The 22,890-nt window shown below is 43.5% G+C and overlaps 1 protein-coding gene across 4 annotated transcripts in view; it reads right to left on the reverse strand.

Moving 5' to 3' along the window:
• NEURL1 (neuralized E3 ubiquitin protein ligase 1) overlaps positions 1 to 22,890 on the reverse strand; it is a 234,844-nt gene that overhangs the window by 71,112 nt on the left and 140,842 nt on the right. For all 4 annotated transcript variants that reach the window (XM_045025913.1, XM_045025912.1, XR_006581334.1 and 1 more), the window contains exons 2-3: positions 15,606 to 15,847; positions 11,405 to 11,726 (exon numbers count right to left, since the gene is read on the reverse strand). In XM_045025913.1, coding sequence (XP_044881848.1) covers positions 11,405 to 11,726; positions 15,606 to 15,847 — 564 coding nt within the window. The remainder of the gene's footprint in view (positions 1 to 11,404; positions 11,727 to 15,605; positions 15,848 to 22,890) is intronic.

The raw sequence follows: 22,890 nt of genomic DNA on the forward strand, positions 1-22,890 counted from the left end.
AAATGGGGAAAATATAAGGCTGGCAGAAGAGCACATTAGGAACAATATGGAAGAGTGTAGGCCCTGAATCTCCCAATCACCATTGGGAGTTGGAGGCTCTCAGAACCTCACAGGAGGAGCTCAGCACCCACCAGCATCAGTTGGGATGTACTCTAGGTTAAACAAACAGTTGATCTGAAAAGACCTTGGAGAACAATGATTGTTGGTGCTGATAGGTGTTAGAGAAGGTGGGAAATGAGCAGAAAAAAAAATCAACTTTTTTGGAGCAGAAACTATAGGCCCAGATCTGGGATTGGTCCTGCTTTGAGCAGGGGGTTGGACTAGGTACCTCCTGAGGTCCCTTCCAACCCTGATATTCTATGATTCTATTCTAATCTCATTGAGATCAGGGTAAATCAGGAATTAGTGGGGTTATATTGGCGTAAAACTAGTGCAATCAACAGTAGGATCATCAGGCCCCAGGTCTTATTTGTGAAGTGATATGCACACCTATCCTGCTATATGAGAACACAAGAATGGCCATACTGGGCCAGACCAATGGTTCTTCTAGCCCAGTATCCTGTCTCCTGACAGTGGCCAATGCCAGGTGCCCCAGAGAGAATGAACAGAACAGAGCAATTATCAAGAGATCCTTAACCCTCCCTCCCTCCCCCCCCCCCATCATCCAGCCCCAGCTTCTGGCAGACAGGTTTAGAGATACCCAGAGCATGGAGTTGCATCCCGGATCATCTTGGCTAATAGCCATTGATAGACTTACCTGCCATGAACTCATTTAATTCTTTCTTTAACCCATTTATACTTTTGGCCTTCACAACATCCCCTGGTAATAAGTTCCACAGGCCAACTGTGCGTTGTGTGAAGAAAGACTTCCTTATGTTTGTTGTAAACCTGCTGCCTATTAATTTCATTGGGTGACCCCATATTCTTGTGTTATGTGAAGGGGTAAAAAAAAAAACTTCCCTATTCACTCTCTCTATACCATTCATGATTTTATAGATCTCTATCATATCCCCCCCTTAGTCATCTCTTTTCTAAGCTTAACACTCCATCTTTTTTAATCTTTCCTCATATGGTAGCTGTTCATACCCCTACATTTTTGTTGCTTTTCTATGTACCTTTTCCAATTCTAATATCTTTTTTGAGATGGGGTGACAAAAATACAGTGGGGAACTATAGAAAACTGGCAAAAGATCATGACTAAAAGTAATCAGTGAATCGGAGATGGATGGGGAGAAAAAGAAAATCTTGATGATGCCATCTGAAAGTTTCTAATAGACCTGGAGGCAGGACTTGAAATTTTATGTCCATAAAGGCTAGGTCTTGCTTTCAAAGTCAATGGCAAAATTCCTATTGAATTTAATGGGGGTACAATTAGGTCCAAAGACAGGAGACATCAGACTAAGGCCTGGTCTACACACCAGGCTGCACCTGTTCAGTTTTTCAGCTAACTTAAGTCAAGTCCAGGCAATTTCTATCTAGACAAGTCCAAAGTCTCACAATAGTATTTATATAGAAACCCAGAATAGAATGAGCTGTACTTCTCACAAATCACAAAGGAGCCACTTATGAGTGATGGACAGAGGGAATATTTTGGGTCGTAAAATCTAAACTGATTCATTCATTTAGAGTAAGCAAAGAAAAAAGTAATTCTAGCCTATGCTTTGGTTTAAGGCCTCGTCACAGCACAGTTTGAAATACTAGGTTCGCAATCCTGATTACAATACTGTTTAAATGTGGTAGGATTCAAGTACAATTTTCCCTGAGTGATGCAGACAAGAATTTTTTTCTTCTGAAAAACATGCCATAACCTGGCAACTACTGTACTGTTAGCATGGTTTCAACCTAGCTGGATAGGACTTCAGTATCTCAGAAAGCAGCACAATGTATGAAGTGCAGAGCCCAGGCAGGATGCCACCACGCTCCTCTCACTTTATAGAGACTGACAGTGTTTGTTTTTGACTCAATCCTGTTTCCACTGAAGTCAATGGGAGTTTTGCCATGGACATTAGTATGTGCAGGTCCTTAACGAAATGTTTTTGGTCTACAGCTGATCGAGAGCAGTGCAAGCTGCACTTTCACCCCCTTGTGACCAGTTGTGGCCCTGCATGCATTGCACACTCCTGGGAAGTGGCTTCTTCTCTCACTCACAAGGTTAACATACTATTGATACATGGGAGGGAAACGTGCCTTGGTGGTTCCTTGAATCACAATTGGCTCAGCATGTTTGAATAGCCTTTTTAGGCTAGGCCAAGAGGAAGTCAGTGGGAGTTGCAGGTGCTCAGAATCAGGCCAAACAGCAGCTTTGACTGAATACAAACTCAGGGTCAGATTCTGCTCCCATTTGTACCACTGTAAATCCAGAGTGATTCCACTGAAGTCAGAAAGTCACCCGGAATTTACATTGGCATATTTGAAAGCGGAACCAGGCCTCGAGTAAGGGTTTCCAGACTTGGCCAAGTGACAATGGATTAGCTTGTAAAGTTTGGAGGAACAAAATGGATGCAGTTTGAGAGAGAGCGCCTCATTTTTCAAAGTTATGGTGTAGTAGAAAAAGCCAACATTCATGTTTTCAGTAGGTATAAAGAATTTTACAGTACAAATACAGAGGTGATCAACATTTACTTTGTACTAATATAGAAAGTATGCTCAGCAGCTGATATACCAATTAGGTGCTGAAATGACAACATACCATCTAAGGTCAGCAGACATATACTGTCTAGAGTGCCTATTTAGGTTTTTGGAACCTGCCTTGTTTAGCTGTCATCTGTCATACAGGCTTAGGGAACAAGAACCTCCACAACTGGAGCAGCTGGAATTGCAGGATTAAAACAATGCATAGTTATGCCTGCCCCCATATTTCTCTCACTCACTGTATCCAAAACTCATCTCACTTTTAATTGTATATATTCTGGTAATTTTTCTTTGGGATCCTTTGGTTTGTTTTTGGCAAACTTCATTTTGAACTGAACAGGAGTAAATTCTTGGCTTTGGACAAGTTAGAATCATAGACGTGTAGGGCTGGAAGGGACCTCAAGAGGTCATCCCGTCCATGCCCCTGAGTTGAAGCAGGATTAAGTACATTTAGGACAGTGGTCCCCAAACTTTTTACCTCACCCCCCCTTACCCCTGCCCATGCCCCCCTGAGCCAGGACCGAGAGTGGGGCCATGGCTCCAGGATAGGGGAACGCAGACAGGGGTAAGAGGGCCGAACCTGGAGCCATAGCTGGGGCCCAGGGCCCACAGCCGGATCACCCAGCACAGGGCTGACGGACGGATCCCCAGGCATGGAGCCCCAGGAGCGGAGCCCCGGGCACAGGGCCGGCAGGCTCCACAAGAGGCAGAAGCTACATTGGCAGGAGAGCATCTCCCACCAACACGGCACAGTGTGGACACCACTTTAAGTCGACATAGCTTATTTCACCCAGGGGGGTGTCGTTTTCACACCACTGAGTGACGTAATTTACATAGACTTAGGTGGCAGTGTAAACCAGCCCTTAGATCATCCCTGACAGGCATTTGTCTAATACGCTCTTAAAAACTTCCAAGGATGGGGATTCCACGACCTGGGTATAATTATCCTAATATCTAACTTAAATCTCCCTTGCTGCAGAGGTTAAACTTCTTTGCTAAATAGTGCGTGGCCTATTAAGGTAGATTGCAAAGATTAATTCCTATACAGGAATATTCACTCTCAACCCTTTTATATATAATTCCACATACAATGTGTAACTCTAATAGGAATCATGTAGTCCAAAAGGAAATAGACTAAATTGTACATTACATAATCATCAGTTAGGAAGATGTATTTTTCTCCTTAACAGTGGTAGAAATCTTATCCTAATATTCAGCATCACTCTTATGGTTCAATTCAAAACACCAAATTCTCTGCTAAAGACAGTAACTCTTTGTAATCTCTCTTTAGTAGCCAATATCTGCTAGATACATGTCCCCTTCCAGCATCATATTCCCTCTCATTTTCTAAGGTCTTATCTACACTAGAAATGTGTTGTACTGCTTAACTATACCAGTATAGTTAAGCAGTACAACCGCCCCACATGGACACAGTTATTCCAGTATAAAAATGTGCATACTGGTACAGCTTATTCCAGTACAACAAGGGGAATTAGCTAACTGGTATAAGGCACCTTTATATCGGTATAACTGTGTCCACACTAGTGTTTTAACCATTACAACTATTTTAGTTAAAAAAAGTCACCCCCTTACCCAAAACGTTTAACTTTACATGTAGACCAGGGTTAAAAACAATCCTCCTTCCTTGAAATAATAGCCACACCACTCAGAAGTTATGAAACATGAAGACCTCTCTCGGTTCTCATTCTAGTGTCCATGAACATTGCATCAGAATCTCTGAACTACTAAACACACTCATAATATTTCCTTGTACTTTGAGACAAAGTTAAAAATCTTATTTAAAAAAGACAACATTTTTCTCATGTAAGACAACACCTCAGATTTTCTGAGCTGAGAGAGTTTTAAAACGCTGAATTTATTTTTCCACCAGTTATGCTGCTTGGTTAATTTCTGCATTTCTCTCAATTCGGACAGGTAAAACAGACCAGTCAGTTTCACTTTTATTCACAGTCAGCTTCACTTCCAGGTTCCTATATCCCACCACCACGCAATATTTGTGTTGAATGCATTACAGGGGAATGCTCATTTACTAAAAACTCTGTCTACAATTCATTATGTGCCAGATCCTGTCACACTTTCTCACATTTAACACCACCTTAGCTTACCCCAGGAGTAGTTCCATGGAAAGCAATGGGAATATTTGCTAAGTGAAAAGGGCAGAATATAGCCCTAAATAAAGACAATCCCTGTAATCTCTACACCACTCAGTCATTCAGCGCCTTACCCTACATCCATTAAAGTCAATAGTGTTGGTCCATTGGAGAACTCAGTGTATTCTGCATCTGAATGTTCTAACCTATCCAACTGAATGGCAAACCTTAGAACCTCTCAATAGCAGAGCTCTCATTGAAGCCAATGTGAGCAGTACACACAGAAGACATGCAGGATCAGGCACTTGGATTGTAAGCTCATTGGAGCGGAGACCAGACTTATCTTTCTGTAAGTATTGCACAATGTTAGGCTGACAAGCCATCGTCCTGCTCCCGTCTGTTTTCTAGCCACACACCACTCGGAGAACATCTTCTGGTCAAACACTTGGTGCAATTTATTTATAGTGTTCTTTCTACCACCCTTACAAACTTGTGCAGCTCTGTATTTCCACTAGCATGGACTCCTTAGATCTCTCCTGGCTCCAGCTCTCAAAAGCCCACCAACCTGTTCCTTCTTGTGCCTTTTCTACTTTCTGGGCTAATGGGTTAATTAGCCTCGTAGCTCTCTCCCACCCATCTCCAATCTATCAATTTGGTATGTGATCAGAGTGCTGGCACAGTGGCTGATGCCCAGCACTCTGTCACATAGCCACAAAGATGGTCCTCAATAAAAATGGCTGCATTCAAAACTAATGGAAACTGAAACCCCAGGCATTCACAGAGACAGTAATGAGCAGCAGCACAACCTAACTCTGGCCTGTTTGAAGCAACAGCCTCCAGGGGTCGTATCTCATACGCAAACAGAGAGAGAGCAGATAAGTTTTAGGATACTGAAGGCACTGGCCCTCAGGTGAAACTCTGGACACCCATCACAGACAACTGAACATCCCTCCAGAGGCCTTCATGTAAAGTGGGTTTGATTAAAACAGGAACAGATGAGTTATTTATTAAACTGGGGTCACATTTTAAACCATGTTAGAGAACTTCCTGGAGCTGTCATAGAGACAACTGCGTACAGACAAAACTTTATGAGCAATTTAAATTCTCTATCTCCTTAGCAGATGCAGAACAATACTAACAATTGACTGTTTGCAGGTGGGTATATTTTCCTTTCATTAGCTAGGACTCCAGTTAAACACATTTTTTTTTATATGAGATTGCCACAATCTTCAGGGAAGTTAAATTATTCATGGCTCTTTTTTTTACATAGTACACTATAAAAATATACTGCATTTATGTTCGATTAGCCAAATACCTTGTTTATTGTGAGCCAACTTAGGAAGAGCAACGATTTGTCTGTTAGGATATTAACAGAAACGGATTCCTGGGGGTGCTGAAGAAAGAAAATGTGTTTTACATTCACGCACACCACCTATATATGTTAGTGATACCCATGTGATAAAATTGCAGACCCATGTAATAGATTACATTTATCATGCAACTTTAACCATGTCACCTCCATTCCACTCATTAATCCATCTCACTCAGGATTTATTCTAACATCCCAAATCCTGGAGCAATTTGCTACAACTGGAATTAATTTGTTAAACGTTAGCCTGCAATTAAAAAAAAAAGTTTCCCTTCCTCTTACAAAATGACTAATTCCCCTCCATAAATTTACACTGGCCTGAGGCCCACAATGGGCAACTTTCCATCACAGACCAGTTCACATTTTAAGGTTTTATACCTTGTGAACATACATAGGTAGAAAGTGCAAAATAGGATTGTAAGCAGGTTCCTCCTCTAGCCCCAGGCATCTTGGCTGGTAAGCCCTCCTGGTAATTAAACAACACATGTGCACTATCAGCTACCTTCACAAGCATCTTCATTAATTATTATTTCTTGCTTCCACTCACACAATGTAGCAGCAGATAGACAGGGCCTTCTTCCTGCTCCCTGGCTCAGCCTTTTATACTACTTGCATTCTTCTCCTAGCTAGTCAGCTGGTGAGCTAATTACCTCATTAACGCGTCAAATTCCCTACAGGTGCAGCTGATCCCCACTAACCCTTCAAATCCATTCAGACTGCCTCGCTCCTGCCTACTCTAACTATACCCAGTGCCCTGTGTTATTGAAGTGACCAGGGTGCTAATGCCCCTCTGTTTATAGCTGCTAACAGAAACTGGTTACAAGGATCTTTTCTCCTTTCCAGTGCTGTGATTCCCAAATAATGGGACACACAGCACTTGCTTCTAGCTATAGATAATGCTAGAAGAATACATATACAATCACACTTTTATATAAGTGCATATGCCAGTACACATATCTAAATACAGTAATATAAAGAAAATGGGTTTGAAGCAGCTAGGATTGCTACAGACATAACATACCTGACTCAAACGCACAAGACCAAGGAAATGAAAAGTTGTGACCTTTTCTCTTTCATCCACAGACACACACTTTACCGTGACCCTAGCTACCATATACTGCAGCCTTAACGCTGTCTCCCTCAGTACTCCCTGTACCACACATCTTTACCAAACTACCATCTCCTAGCAGGGTTAGTTGTAGATGTTTGTCCTGGTGTGATGTGCTTGGAGAGGACATTCTGGTAGAGGGAGTGATGGAAGGCTGGCAGCCCTAGAGGGACACAGTCGGTTGTAATGCCTGCTCTACAAACCTGTTGTGTGAGCTCCAGCAAGTCATTTCACCTCTCTGTGCTTCCGTTAACCTGCCACCTCTCAGCTGTCTTATCTATTTAGATGTGTGACCCTTTCGAGCAGGGACTGTCTCACTGCGTGTGTGTACAGGGCCTAACATGCTGGGGATCCAATTTTGGTTGGGCCACTACTGTAATATAAATAAATAACAACAACATTACTTGTAACTCTCTGGGGGTGGAAGCAAATGTTGTGCGTTCCACTGCAAAGCTGGGACCTCACACTGATGCAGGACTGATTTGTTCCTAACCAGAGCATTGGGCAAGTGCAATTTTGCAGGTTAAATTCCATCCTGGGGGGGAAAAAGCAATATTTATCTGGCAAATTGATGATAAATAAGAAGGCATCTGACTGAAAATGAAAAACAGTCATTCAGATACGGTGGTGGTGGCACGGTGTGAAAACAGACCAGTGCTGCTCAGATGTTAAAAGCTAGTCTTGGCAAAGTTAGATTATCCCTGGGAAAGGTGCTCTCAAGTACACCCTGGTTTTGGCTGGGCTGGAAACACTGTTGGCCAAATCCTCTTCCCTGTACAGGGAATTCTGCCATGCTTGGGGTGGAATGGAATCCTCTTTCTCAGGCCACATAGCGACAGAACATCAGTTATTGCACGCTCAGGACTATGCTTCTGGTCGTTTACCTGCATCATCTGTAATTCTATTGCAGTTCTACAACAGTCAGCTGTTATTTAGTAGCGACTTAGCTTTACACCCATGTGCAAAACCAAAATGCATTACAATAAAACCGAAAACTAAATCCAAAATTATAAAATGTTAAAAGACATATAAAGAAGGATTAAAAATATAAACTATTAATCATATATAACCACTGCACCGCTGGCTTTTCCTTATATTACTGGCTGGCCACGCAAATAGGGCATCTGCTCAGCTCACAGATACATTGTCAGTTCCGAACAAATATGCTGTTTTTTGAGAGGTCGTAGAAAAAGGCATCTGGGATGAAAATATGCAGAGCCATATTGACCTTAACTGGCAATATAAATTCCAACATAACAAATAATGGGGTAGGTCTTCTACCTGCCCTGAGGCACACTGACGAAGGCATTCTACAGAAAATATTCTTTTTGGAAAAAAGTAATTGATTTGGGATCAGGAAGGAATTTCCTCCAGGTCAGATTGGCAGATACCCTGGGGGGTTTTCACCTTCCTCAGAAGCATGAGGCCTGGGTCACTTGCAGGTTTAAACTAGTGTAAATGGTGAACTCTCTGTAACTTGAAGTCTTTAAACCATTGTTTGAGGACTTCAGTAATTCAGCCAGAGGTTAGGGGTCTGTTACAGGAGTGGGTGGGTGAGACACTGTTGCCTGCACTGTGCAGGAGGTCAGACTAGATGATCATGATGATCCCTTCTGACCTTAAAGTCTACAAGTATCTTACAGGCCAATTTCTTCCCTTCAATGTACACACCTGGCTTCCACTAACTCCAGTGGGACCTCTGTGAGACACTGGCGGCTGGATTTGCCCTTCTATTTGTGGCTAGGTCATATTAAAGATAGACCTGAGTCTCAAAATCAAAAGCTCCATATCTCAGCTCCCTTGAACTTTGGAGAAGTTTGGCCTGTAGTATGTGTGTAGATGCCTGTATTAAAATAAGCATGTAAGATCTGCAGTGGGTACACAGAGATGGTAGTTGTAAGACTTTAGGTGCTGCATGCAGTCTAGTGCTGCACAGTGGGGAATCAAGACTCAGATGCTTCAGCACAGTTGTTGGGATTAAAGCCCGCTGAAGTCTGCTGCAACGTGCTATAAATATATTTCTGAGCACTGAGCCAACTGTATAAACTCGGAAGCAGCCTGTTTCATTCGAAGGGTTTGTGTCAGCAAAAGCCTGAATTAGAATCTTGGAGGCACATGCACAGCAAAGCTGGCCCCACCGGAGATGGATCACTGGCTGGCAAAGGCAAGGCCCACCTGCAGTTGAATGTTGCTGCCACTTAGCTCTCAGTACTGAGGGCATTCAAAGGCAAAAAGAGACAGTGAAAAGGGTAAGGCAGAATACAGGGGAAAGACAGAATGTGAGATCATCACTCTGGGTATTTTGAAAACAAATGTCTAGCTTGGAGTGAGGGATGTGGCTGACCTTAGCAAACATCCACTCCGGGATGGCATCTTGGGGGACAAAATCTCAAGTGAACAGCTTGTGAGATTTTGGTGCCACTTCGAAAACTATCTCGTATCTGAACCCTCAGCCCCAAGACTAATGCTGACAACTTTATGCATCTCCAGATCCAATCACCGCTTTCTGGGCCCAGGTGAACAAGCAGATTCACAACAAACGATAAATCCTTCTACTCTTGAGGCAAAGCAAAGTGCTGCCTAGAGATGCCTTAATGCATCATGCTTGTGCAGTCTGAGGGTTTGGGTTTTTTTTATTTTTAAGGAGATGGTGTGCATAGTTTGATCCTAGAGCTATGAGTTTCTTTAGGTTTGTCTACATGGCGGGATAAGGTGGGTGTAGACACTGTTGGTGCTGTTTGAAACAGCACTACATTCAAGTGCACTAGGGAACTTTTAGTGCACACCAACAGGGTCTACTACACAGACCAATCAAGGTGTAACACGTTACTGCACTTTAGTAATCCCCATAAAGCGCATTACCCCACTGTGCAGACAAGCCCTTTGCATCTTGAATTCAGTATTAGCTTCCATACTGTGGTACATCACTACAGCCAGTATTGCCACCCTGGTTTAGTAGCAACAAGTAATGCAGGAAGCAGGCAGAGCTGTCAGAAACAGGGTGTCTTCACTAGCAGCAAGGGCATGTTCTTACCACATATTAGCTAACACAAGGTAAAATCCCAGTGGAGGGAGTTTGTAATTTTCCACAAGTTAGCAGGGCAAACCCTAGGCTTCTTCATAGGCTTCTCAACCTGCTAACTTGTGTTAAAACTACAAACGCTCTGTCTTCGTTCGAATTTTACCTCATGTTAGTTCTCACAGGTTAGTTAACACAGATAAAGAACACAACGCTTTTCCTAATGAAAGCAAAGCCCAAGCGGCCAGCGTTATAAGCTGAGGCGCTAGTGTCTGTTTCTCTGCTATGCCCTTTGGCCTCCATTGCTGAGTCTTTGGTTCCCCACTAACCTAGCTCCCTCTTGAAACAAGACCCTTGGAGGTACTTCCATTCTGTTCAGAAAAGACTCTCAAAGCTGGGATGTCCAGAGCTCTTAGGTCTGCAAACTTGAAGCCTGATCGCCTCCTGTGAGGGGGCCAAACTTCCACAATTCTCACTGGATTCATTCAGAGATGAGGTTGCTCGGCACCTCTCATACCACACCCCCAACCATGTTCCAATCTTTTGGGTCCAGAGGATGGATCCAGTTCCTTTGAGCTAATATTTTGAAAAGGATGTTTTCCACTACATAACAGCTGCTAATCCCAGAATATGTGGCTGGAGCATAAGCTATAAATCTCCCACTTACCCACCCAGAGAATCATGGTAATGCCATCAGAGAAGGAATTACACAGTAGCAATAAAATGCATTTCCCCACCCCACAACTGGGAAAGCAAATAAGACAGAGGATGTTTTATAAAGTACATTCCACACTGCAGCACATGAACCGAAGTAGTTTCATTGGTGCAAGTTCTCTTGGCAGAAATTCCTTTATTTACTGACAGTTTCTAGTGATTTATTGTTTCCCACCCTCCCACTCCTATAATAAATCTTTGCTTAGCTTTAAACACACTAATTATTATGGGTTCAGATTGTAAGGTGTACCCTGATGGAATTTAACAACCTTTTACTTTCTCAGCAGCAGACTTGGTGAAGTGAGTGGGATTTTTTTTTAATCTACTGGACAGACAGTACCTGGCTAATTTATCATTGGGATTTGTCCAGCCTCATTTTTTAGCTGTAGAACATAGGTACATAGACTCTAAGCACTCAAGTCAAGAAATAGCACTTTCAGAAAGGCACCTACCTAATAGCTGCACCCCACGGGTGAGTCCGTACACGTCAATCAAAGCCCACAGGGGTTCCGTGATCCTCACCCCACTGAAGAACAACATCGCAGCAGAGTCATTGACCCGATAAAACACCCGGCCCTTTTTGTCCACCCAGAATGCTATGATGTTTCCTTCATTTGCAAACTCTTCTGGCAGGGCCTTGGCCCAGAATCCACTCTGGGAAACCAAGTCCGGGCAAGCGTACTTTGGCAATGTGTCAGGATTAATCCGGGAGGGATCCTTAGAAGTAAATCCGAGTCGGAGAGCCCCACTCCAGCAACACTGCTTCTTTGTTATCTGCAAAGATAACAGCAATAAGAACATCTTGTATTCCAACAGCACTTTACAGGCTACGAGCTCCATGCCGTGCCATGCTGAAGGCCTCCTGCATGGTTCTGAGCGCTCTCAGCTCCCACTGGATTGGGTCCTGTATGTTCTAGAATAATTTAATCCACCACTAAAAATGTTGCCACCTCTGGGGTAGGACATGGCATCTGCATAACAGCACACAGCAACACTGCAGAAAAGGTTAAGACATAACGTAAAACAGACTGTATCAAGTTAAAACTAAAGGGGGAATATAATTAGCCCTGGCGCACGAACTCAATTCCATTTCTGGGGTAATTACATTCTGCCTAGCAAACCTACTCTTGGCAGAAGCACCAAAAAAATCTTCTCTGGTGAGAGGATTTTACATCCCGTATGAAAGACAGCACCTCCAGCAGCCCGTAGCACTGTGCTAGGGCATTGGTTCTTTCTTGACTCAGGGTGCCGAGTGCTGCCTACTGAAAAACCATCACTACTTCCGACAGCACCTTAAGGCTTTCCCAAGAGGTCTCCCAGCTATGTAAAAAACGATCTGGCGGTTTGCTTCTCAGATGGGATGACATCACAGCCCTACAGTAGCTGATTTGGATGCAGCAAAATGCAATAAAGCATATTTAATGACATTAAATATATAAAATGGAAATGACAGAAGTCCATTTGTCACTGAAAAACTGGGATTATTTATTGTAGCAATTTCACTGCAAATCCTAAATCCTCCTGGGACCTAGATAAATACGGCCTCATTGTACAACTTGCGCTGCAGTCTCTGGCCAATATTTTATACTAATCACATGCTACACAAGTAAATATTCATATGGCGATATGCGGAGTATGTCCCCTTGTAGTCATCAGCCCCTACAAATAAATAGCTGCCAACACAGGCAGACTATAGGTAGTATCAGGATTAAAATCTAGTGTAAACCCTGCCAAGCATTTGCATAGCTGGACACCCAAACACACTAATTTTTGTTTAAAAAAACCGCAATGATTAATGACGGGCCAAATCCTCTACTCAGCAAACACTCCTATTTGACAGGCTGGGAAGGTGCACAGGGCGTGGGATGGGGAGGGAACAGGCATCTGCCATGCCTGGACTTAAAGCAGTAGCTACGTTGTTCCATGACTGTTATTGCAGTCTGGGGCCACTGCTTCCTACATCCCACCTCCACAGATCCACTGACTCTGGCCCCAGCCACACCCACTGCCTGGGATTCCACCTCCAAGAAGCTCCATCAGAACACAGATCCACATCACACTGGACATCTCCACTTGCCGGCACTCTGGCCTGCTGAACAACTCTGGATTCACTGCCTAGTGGGCTTCTTAGAAGACTTAGAGGAGCAGAAAAGGGTGTAGGATTGATTCTGAAATGACTCTGGCAAACAGGGTCAAATCCCACAGTCCTTCACTCAGTCCTGTAGTGGGAGTTATGCCTGAACATGAGCTGCGGGATTGGATGGATAGAAAAGAAGTTGGTGAGAATCTGACATAGAAAACACAAAAGCTTAGAGATGACAGTTTGGGGAAAGAAAGGAAAAAAAGACTGCTGGAAATGGACTCAGCAGAAAATAGACACAGAAAGGCAAAGGCATTCTTCAGATTTATGTCAATCCCCAAGGCACTTTTTCTGCTTATGCTTGTTGATTATTCATGTGCAAAATTCCCATTAGTTTCAGTGGAAGCTCTGCTCATAAATCCCTAGTGCACAGATGAAAGTCCTGCCCGCCAATGCTTCATGTGTGTTATGGAAGATAAAATCCTAATATACATGGTCAAATACAGACATCGAGCTTCCTGAGTAGGGACAGGAGAACTGGTTCAGAACATAGAAATGACCCATAATCTTTGCCTAAAATGCAAACCTTTGGTGAGGTTTTTCAAAAACAAAATAGTTAACTTTCATCTCCCATCCCAACCATCTCATAATTTGTCAGGGTCACTTGTCTCTGCATTTCCCAGCTTCTGGCCAAAAATGCCATGTAACTAGATCAGTCCTGCTGCATTTCCAGCCTGCATGGAAGCAGGAAGAACCAAACAGAAAATGAATAGAAGCCTGTGTGAGGGATTTTTCCACCCAAGGGCCCGAGCCAGAGAGGTGTTGAGTGCTCTCATTTCCTACTGAATTCAATGGGAGTGACTGTGAACAATCAACTGAGATAACCCACTACCTTCGGACCAGCTGAGGAAGCTTGGCACCTCTCAGGAAGCACTCAGCTCCAAGTTCAGGCTCCACATTTGCAGACCCAAAAGCTTTGCATACTTCAGAGATAGACTCAGACTTTTAAGGTCTTATCTGAATTGAAAGGAAGAACCTCCGAGCCTTTGGATGTGCCCTAAAGGTGGTTCAGCCCCTAAAGAGCCATAGCTAAACCCCTTCAGCTCTCAATACAAGTCAGGCTGCATGTGGTTTGTCTGAAGGCTTTGGTGCAAAGGGATGTCTGGCCAGGAGAAGTGGTGCCCTCCAGGAGAAGCCCTAAGCAGCACTCTGTGTCACCTTTCAGTGCACATGCCACAAAGGAGGTGAATCAGTCTGATCCCAGTGAGGAAGAGGGATTTCTGCAATCGCATCTTCTCTGATCTTGACAGATGCAATCCTGGCCTGCTCATATCCCCATTGCTGCAGAGATCATTCTCCTGGCCCATCACTCTGACCATGTGACCCTTCTCTTTGCATCCCTGTAGTGGCTCCCCTTTCTGTATCACATCAAACACAAGCTGCTTGTCTTCACTTCCAGGCCCTTCAGGACCTAGCCCCATCCTACTTATCTCTCATGAGCCATTGAGATGTCCACTCCTGCCTCTGACCAGCCCATGCTGCCAGTCTCCATTGCCCACTAGTTACATTTTCAAGCAAGCATCTTTGTGCTCTCTCACATGCTGCCCCTCATGCTTGGGAGGAGCTCCCTGAAAACAGCAAAGTGACCATATTCCCCTCTGTGAAATCCCTCCTTAAAACTCCCCTTTGCTGCGATGCCTACAAAACCATAAACCTAGACTAGGGCTAGGCTGCTGGTGTGCTGACAGCACTGCCTGTCATGCTGACCAGTATTATCTCATTATTTCCTTGTATTGCTCCGTCTAGCTATACCTTTCTCTGGTCACATTGTAAGTTCTTTGGGGCAGGGACTGTCTTTTTGTTCTGCATCTGTACAGCACCTAGCAAAGTAGGGTCCTGGTCTGTGACTAGGGTTCCTAGACACAATGATAACACAAATAATACTAATAAAGCGCCAGGATGGCACAGGCACAAGGTCTGTCAGACCAAGAGCCTAGGACTCTGCGTTCCAGGAAAGGGATGGAAAACAGAGGAACAAAAGAACGGTCATAGTGGGTCAGACCAAAGGTCCATCTAGCCCAGTATCCTGTCTTCCGACAGTGGCCAGTGCCAGGTGCCCCAGAGGGAATGAACAAAACAGGGAATCATCGAGTGATCCATCCTCTGTCGTCCATTCCCAGCTTCTGGCAAACAGAGGCTAGGGACGCCATCCCTGCCCATCCTGGCTAATAGCTATTAATGGACCTGTCCTCCATGAACTTATCTAGTTCTTTTTTGAACCCTGTTATAGTCTTCACAACATCCTGTGGCAAAGAGTTCCACAGGTTGACTGTGCGTTGTGTGAAGAGGGCTGGTACTAGAACTAAGATGCCCCAATGGGCAAACTATCTCAGTGTTGATATACACCCACTACCATGAGCCATACTTCCCTCACCCAAGACTCCCATCTATGCTTCTCTGGGAACTATGTTATATACAGGTTCTGCTCTAACTCACTAATATTTTACACCTAGTCTTTCCTTCTAGCACTTGAGGCCATTACAATGGCAACGAGGGAGGAGTCATTTACTCACCTTTAATCTGACCTGCTCGTAGATCACGATAGGCCTGTTGCTGAAGGTAATGGCATTGCAGAAGCTGGCCTGCCGCTTCACTGCCTTCTGTGCCGTGTCCATGATGATCTGAGACCCCTTGGCATGGGGATGGAAAAGCAGCGGGCTGATCGACAACGTTCCGCACTGCGTGATGGGCAGACAATGCTTCTGCTTGTGGTGGCATCGGTGAGAAGAAGCCGGAAAGGGCCCACCTAGGGAGTCTGAGACAGCATTTAAAAAAAAAAGTGACACTTTAAATCTGATCTGAGTAATAATGGGAATCTCTCAGAGCCAAACCACAAGCTTACGTTAGCGGGAACTGCAGTGTGAGATAAGAGCTAGTCTAAATGCCTACACTGTAAATCACTAAAAACTCTTTCTATGGTGTCTTGAACATAATAAAAGTCTATAACCAAATAGACGGCTGCCTTCTAGACAGTCTGATGATGCAGAGCATGACACGGGGAAGGCAGCTCAGCATGGGAGTGCGTGGAAAGTTTCAGGGACATGTTTTCAGAAACAGAGCTCAAAACTCAGTTCCAAAAATTTACCTGCAAATCTGCACGTGCGACTGCAAGCCATTCAGGTGACTCCGTGCACAGACGGCTGGTAGTCCCCACTTCCCGACTGCTTTCCTGCCCAGCCACCACCAAGATGCACCTAAACCTGACCTGTCCCGCCACCCCGAACTTCCACCTGCCTCCCCACCAGTCCCTCCCCTCCATTTGCTCCCAAGATGCTGCTGTATCCAGCCTTCTCCTGCAGCTTGCCTGCTGTCTCTCTCCCCACTCACACGCTGCAATGCCATGTTCCAGCAACCTCCTACTGCCAACCCAGCTGGTCTCCTGCACCAGCCAACATCCTTCCTCCCTTCTCTTCCTTCCCAATGCTTCACCAGCTGCAACCTTAGGTGAGATCCCATTTTTACACTGTCATTCAGGAATGAGGAGCTAATGGCTATGGTGGAGCATGGGAGCTAAGAGGTGCATGAAGCAGGACAGGGATTATGTGCATATCTAGCCAAGGCTCCAAACAGACAGTTTATAAATTAATTGGCCTGGTCACTGCAGTAGCTTTATTGGTTCACGAATGGATTCATCTTTGTTTCTTCATAACATACAAAGCATGCAGCAGTTTGAACACAAAACAATCATTATACCAAGAACAAGTCATTGGCTTCCTTCTCCACATGCACAATACGGTGTATATGTACACTGATTGAAGGGTCCATAGAAATAAGATACAGAATGTCAACAGAAATAAATTGATTATTTGACGGTACATGAGAAACACAACCAAAGCAACGTTAACTCATGTGTTAACAATGCCATCCTGCTGTGTCCGTTTGTTTCATAAGTTACACACAACTAAATGCCAATAATAAATTCTGTAACCTTCAGACTGTATGGGCTACATGGAAGTAAGCATCAAATATGAAATGAAACTCCTTGGGTAGTTTAATTGGCCACAATGGTGTCTTTTAGGAGTACCACAGAGTCATAAAAATTACTGTGGGCAAAACTATACTTCTGCACCATCTCTAATCTAGACAGTAACAGATCATCAGACCTGGACCCCGCTCTTTCCAGACATTGTGGTAGTTCAAATCTGTGTCCAGACTTGGTTCCTTACATCTGTTATTGTCCTGGGTCTGAACCAAATCCCCAAACTTTGGAAAAGTTTTGATTCTAATCAGAACTGTAACTCAGCCCCTTTGCTAGTCTAGATGCAGATCCAAATTGCTCTTAACTCACCCTTTCATCATTTTCTCACTACTACCTATAGATGCGGCAGAAATGCCAACCTCTAGGCAGGCCGTCTCAGAGGTCCAGAGAGGCCCAGGCCACCTCCAGCTTTTGAGGCTCCTAGCTATAACAAAAATAAAAAATGACGACACGTTGTCTAATCTTGTGCCAACAGAACCGATATATTTTTATTAATATTTATGAACATTTTTAACTCTTGAATATGACAAAATCTGTATCAGCTAACAAAAAAATTATGTCTTTTACCAAATCACATCTCTTACTTGCTTAAATTTGCAGCTCTAAGCTGAGAGAGTGTGTCACATTTTGGTCCGATAGGGATGCACATAAAAACAAGTTGCGAAATTTATCAAATGCAAAAAAATTAACAAGTGTCTAAATTTGAGGCCCCCTTTGAGCTTGAAGCCTAGGCCAAATGGCCCTCCTGGCCCCCCCCCTCTGATTGCTCCTGCATCTAGGACTTGTAAAACTAGACCAGACATATACAGGAGAAGAAAACGACTGTAGGTAATAATCCTGCTTTAGCAGGGAGAGGGACTGGGGGACGTACAACACACACAGCACTTTCAACACAAAACACTCATTATATTGAGAGTAAGTCATCTGCCTCTTTTTTCCTCATACACAGCCTGGCGTGTGGGCATGGGGGTGGGGCAAGGCTGTTCATAGAAATCAGATAAAGAATATCACTAGAAAATACTTGATTATTTGACTCAATGGATTGGGAGCAGGTGGCTTGCAGAAGCAACAGCTTGCGTGTGGAGTGTGTGGGAAATGGCAGCTGGAAAAGTATGGGGAAAGCACAGGTGGAGCAGCCGAGAGAGAGAGAGAGATTTGTATTTTCTATAGGAATATTGGTCAGATATAATATCACTGCTGGAGTGCAGGTAGTCCAGTATGCTGCTCTGACAGTGCCAGGTGATTCAGAGGAAGGTGCAGAAAACCCTGCAATAGGCAGATATAGAATAAGCTGTGGAGGTTTCTTCCTAAACCCACATGTAGTTAAAGGCTCTGAAGCTTGAGGATTTACACCCCTTCCAAAACTCTTAGATTAAAAAAAAATAACTCTGGTTATGTTTATCCATATAAATGTCCAATCCTTTTTTTAATTCTACTACATTCTTGGCCTCAAAAATATCTTGTGGCAATGAGTTCCTAAGGCTTAAATGTGTATTCTGTGAACAAATATTTCCTTTTATCAGTTTTAAATCTGCTTTCTTTCAATCTCATTGAACACCCCCCTTGTTCTTGTATTATGTATTGTCATGCTGAAAGGGCAAAATGAGAGGGGTCCCGCAGGGATCGGTTCTGGGTCCGGTTCTGTTCAATATCTTCATCAGTGATTTAGATAATGGCAGAGAGTACGCTTATAAAGTTTGCGGACAATACCAAGCTGGGAGGGGTTGCAAGTGCTTTGGAGGATAGGATTAAAATTCAAAATGATCTGGACAAACTGGAGAAACAGTCTGAAGTAAATAGGATGAAATTCAATCAGGACAAATGCAAAGTACTCCACTTAGGAAGGAACAATCAGCTGCACACATACAAATGGGAAATGACTGCCTAGGAATGAGTACTGCGAAAGGGATCTGGGATCACAGTGGATCACAAGCTAAATATGAGTGAACAGTGCAAAAAAAGCACACATAATTCTGGGATGTATTAGCAGGAGTGTTGTAAGCAAGACAAGAGAAGTAATTCTTCTGCTCTACTCTGCACTTATTAGGCCTCAACTGGAGTACTGTGTCCAGTTCTGGGCGCCACATTTCAGGAAGGATGTGGACAAATCGGAGAAAGTCCAGAGAAGAGCAACAAAAATGATTAATGGTCTGGAAGACATGACCTATGAGGGAAGATTGAAAAAATTGGGTTGGTTTAGTCTGGAGAAGAGAAGACTGAGAGGGGACATAATAACAGTTTTCAAGTACATAAAAGGTTGTTACAAGGAGGAGGATGAGAAATTGTTCTTCTTAACCTCTGAGGATAGGATAAGAAGCAATGGGCTTAAATTGCAGCAAGGGAGATTTAGGTTGGACATTAGGAAAAACTTTCTAAGGCCATGGCTACACTTGCAAATTTGCAGCGCTGCAGCAGGGTGTGAAAACACACCCTCTCCAGCGCTGCAAATTGCGGTGCTGCAAAGCGCCAGTGTGGTCAAAGCCCCAGCGCTGCTGTACGTTATTCCCCACAGGGAGGTGGAGTACGGACAGCGCTGGGAGAGAGCTCTCCCAGCGCTGGCGCTTTGACTACACTTAGCGCTTCAAAGCGCTGCCACGGCAGCGCTTTGAAGTGCAAATGTAGCCATAGCCTAACTGTCAGGTGCTTAAGCACTGGAATAAATTGCCTAGGAAGGTTGTGGAATCTCCATCATTGGGGATTTTTAACAGCAGGTTGGACAAACACCTGTCAGGGATGGTCTAGATAATACTTAGTCCTGCCTTGAGTGCAGGGGACTGGAATAGATGACCTCTCGAGGTCCCTTCCGGTTCTATGATTCTATGAGATAAGGTAAATTGGGTACATCAGTTCACCCTATCTATACTATACAGTAAGAACATAAAAACATAAGAACGGCCGTACCGGGTCAGACCAAAGGTCCATCTAGCCCAGTATCTTTCTACCAACAGTGGCCAATGCCAGGTGCCCCAGAGGGAGTGAACCTAACAGGCAATGATAAAGTGATCTCTCTCCTGCCATCCATCTCCACCCTCTGACAAACAGAGACTAGGGACACCATTCCTTATCCATCCTGGCTAATAGCCATTTATGGACTTAACCACCATGAATTTATCCAGTTCTCTTTTAAACGCTGTTATAGTCCTAGCCTTCACAACCTCCTCAGGTAAGGAGTTCCACAAGTTGACTGTGCGCTGCGTGAAGAAGAACTTCCTTTTATTTGTTTTAAACCTGCTGCCTATTAATTTCATTTGGTGACCCCTAGTTCTTGTATTATGGGAATAAGTAAATAACTTTTCCTTATCCACTTTCTCAACATCACTCAGGATTTTATATACCTCTATCATATCCCCCCTTAGTCTCCTCTTTTCCAAGCTGAAGAGTCCTAGCCTCTTTAATCTTTCCTCATATGGGACCCTCTCCAAACCCCTTAATCATTTTAGTTGCCCTTTTTTGAACCTTTTCTAGTGCCAGTATATCTTTTTTTAGGTGAATATATCTTTTTTATATACCTTTATTGTGTCCGCTCATTGTCCTCCTTTCTAAAGTAAACAACCCCAGTCATTTCAATTTCCCTTCAGATGGAAGTATTTCCAGGCCTTTACTTTTTCTCATTGTTCATCCCTTAGTTGTCTTTCTATTTCTGCTATAGCCTCTTTAACCACAGAGGCCCAGATCCCATGTATGGGAGTTAGGCGCCTAAATATTTTTGAGGGTCTGGGCCAGGGTGACTAGAACTGAACACAGTATTCCAGGTGAGGAATTCCATCTCTAACATCTATGACTCCTCTAGAATATGCATAGTCTTTTTGCCATTTGTGCAATGAGCCATGTGTTCCTGGTTCTTTTGAGAGAATACAGTAGATGACTTGGTTTCTGGCTAATTTAAAGTCAATTAAGTTAACTTTATTGGTAACATTACAGATTCCTAAAAGCTAGACTCATCTTGAGGAAAACTGCATTGACAAAGCTGCATCAAAGTGAAATGTTTCCCCACAGAAATTCATATGAACATTTTTGCTACTCCATTCTGAGACACATCAAATTTCTGTTTCATTTGCTGTAAAATTTCCAAATTAAAAACAGCAAATATCAGATGTTTACCAGATGAACTGATGTTTGCCTTAAAGAAATACTGAATTGTGGTTTTTTGCTCAGGAGTGAGAATTTCCCCATTTTTACACAAAGTTCCTGGCTTTGATGGAAAACCCTATAAAATGTCAATTGCTTTTTCCACAAAAATGGATGATTTTTGAAAATTGACAGCAAGATATGAAAACTTCTGGTTTTGACCATTTCTAGTTTTGTCTGGAATTTCCACACACCTCTGTGTGTTGGTTTCCAAAAGATACCCGTGTGTGAAAGAGAAGAAAGTAACAGGAAATAATGTCTTCAATTCAAGCTGCCTTTTCCAGCTGGCTGAAGTGATCCCACCTAACTTCACTGTGTGACCCTGAAGTAAGTCATTAGTAGTTGATTGCACTCAAAGGTCTCATTGGCTTCAGACATCATGGTAAAAGGCAGAGTATAAGAACCTAAATAGAATATCAGGATCTGTCTCGTGAAAGTCAAGGACAAGACCAAGAAGGAGTGATAGGGAGAGCTGTGTGTACCGTAGAAAAGAGTGAGGGCTGATATGATCACAGACTATAAATACCTTCAAGAGTAATATATAATGATGAAAGGGAATTATTCACCACCTTGGAAGATGGCAGGAAAGGCGCAATGGCAGAAAGCTAGGGAAGGAAGTGTTTAGGTTAGCTGTTAAGAAATAATTCTAGACAGTGCGAAGAATTTAGCAGTGGAAAAGATTTCCAGGAGTGAAGTCATTTTCACTGTGGTGATTCAAACAGAAGAGAGGATAAGATAGCGAGAACGAGGCAGTGCATAATCCTGATAAATGAAAGGGGGTCAGATTAGGTGAACCAAGTATTCTTTTCTGGCCCTACAGCCCAGCATGATTCGTTATGATCCAGCCATAACTGCCAACAAGTTTAACAGTCAAACACAAGGACATAAAAAGGATTTGGAAACATTTTACTAGACTTGCATTGCGAAGCCGAAAGCTTTAATCTTATTGCCATGATTATAAGAACGGCTGTAACTCTCTGCAGGACATCATGCCCTTTTAAAACATGGAAATGGAATGACCAAAACTGCTCACAGTTTTCTAAACAGGCTCCAATAACAATGCTGCATATGTCCAATGCATCTGCTGTAGGAGCATTACGCAGCCCTAAGGAGCTGTGTGATTCTGCAGGAACAATATTAGAAAAACGTTTATTTACAGTGACAATTTGGCACTGCAGAGAGCAAACAGGAACGAAGCCATCTTAGAACAATGCCTGCAAGGCTCATAATGTGACCTTTGCATTTCAAACAGACACTCAATGCAACCCACAAGATCACAAACCTCAAGAACAGGGAAAATTGACTTGGTAGTAGAATCCACATGCAACAGGTTATCATTACAAACAGAGAAGGCGATTCCCTTCTCCCATACCTTATCTAAGGACAAAATCTTTGGGTCCTTACTCAGGGAAGACTCCAATTCAATGGAAGTTTGCCAAAGGAAGGACCTCAGGAAACGGTCCTTAATAAAAAAAGTGTGCCCAGATATTAATATGGTTAGTGCCTTGCAGTAATAATGACAGTGATGGGCCAGATACTAGGGTCCTTCCTCAGTTCTCCCCAGGGCAAAACTTCCATTCCAAAACTGAGTTAGTGTGACAGCCACCGTCTTGGCCAAGACCACAGACCTTCAGAGCTAAAACTGTGAGTATCTACAGCTTGACCTAACAGAGGTGGCCTCTGTAGTTGGA

Source organism: Mauremys mutica, chromosome 7 (genome assembly GCF_020497125.1).
Source record: "Mauremys mutica isolate MM-2020 ecotype Southern chromosome 7, ASM2049712v1, whole genome shotgun sequence".
In the NCBI taxonomy this organism is placed as follows: Eukaryota; Metazoa; Chordata; order Testudines; family Geoemydidae; genus Mauremys; species Mauremys mutica.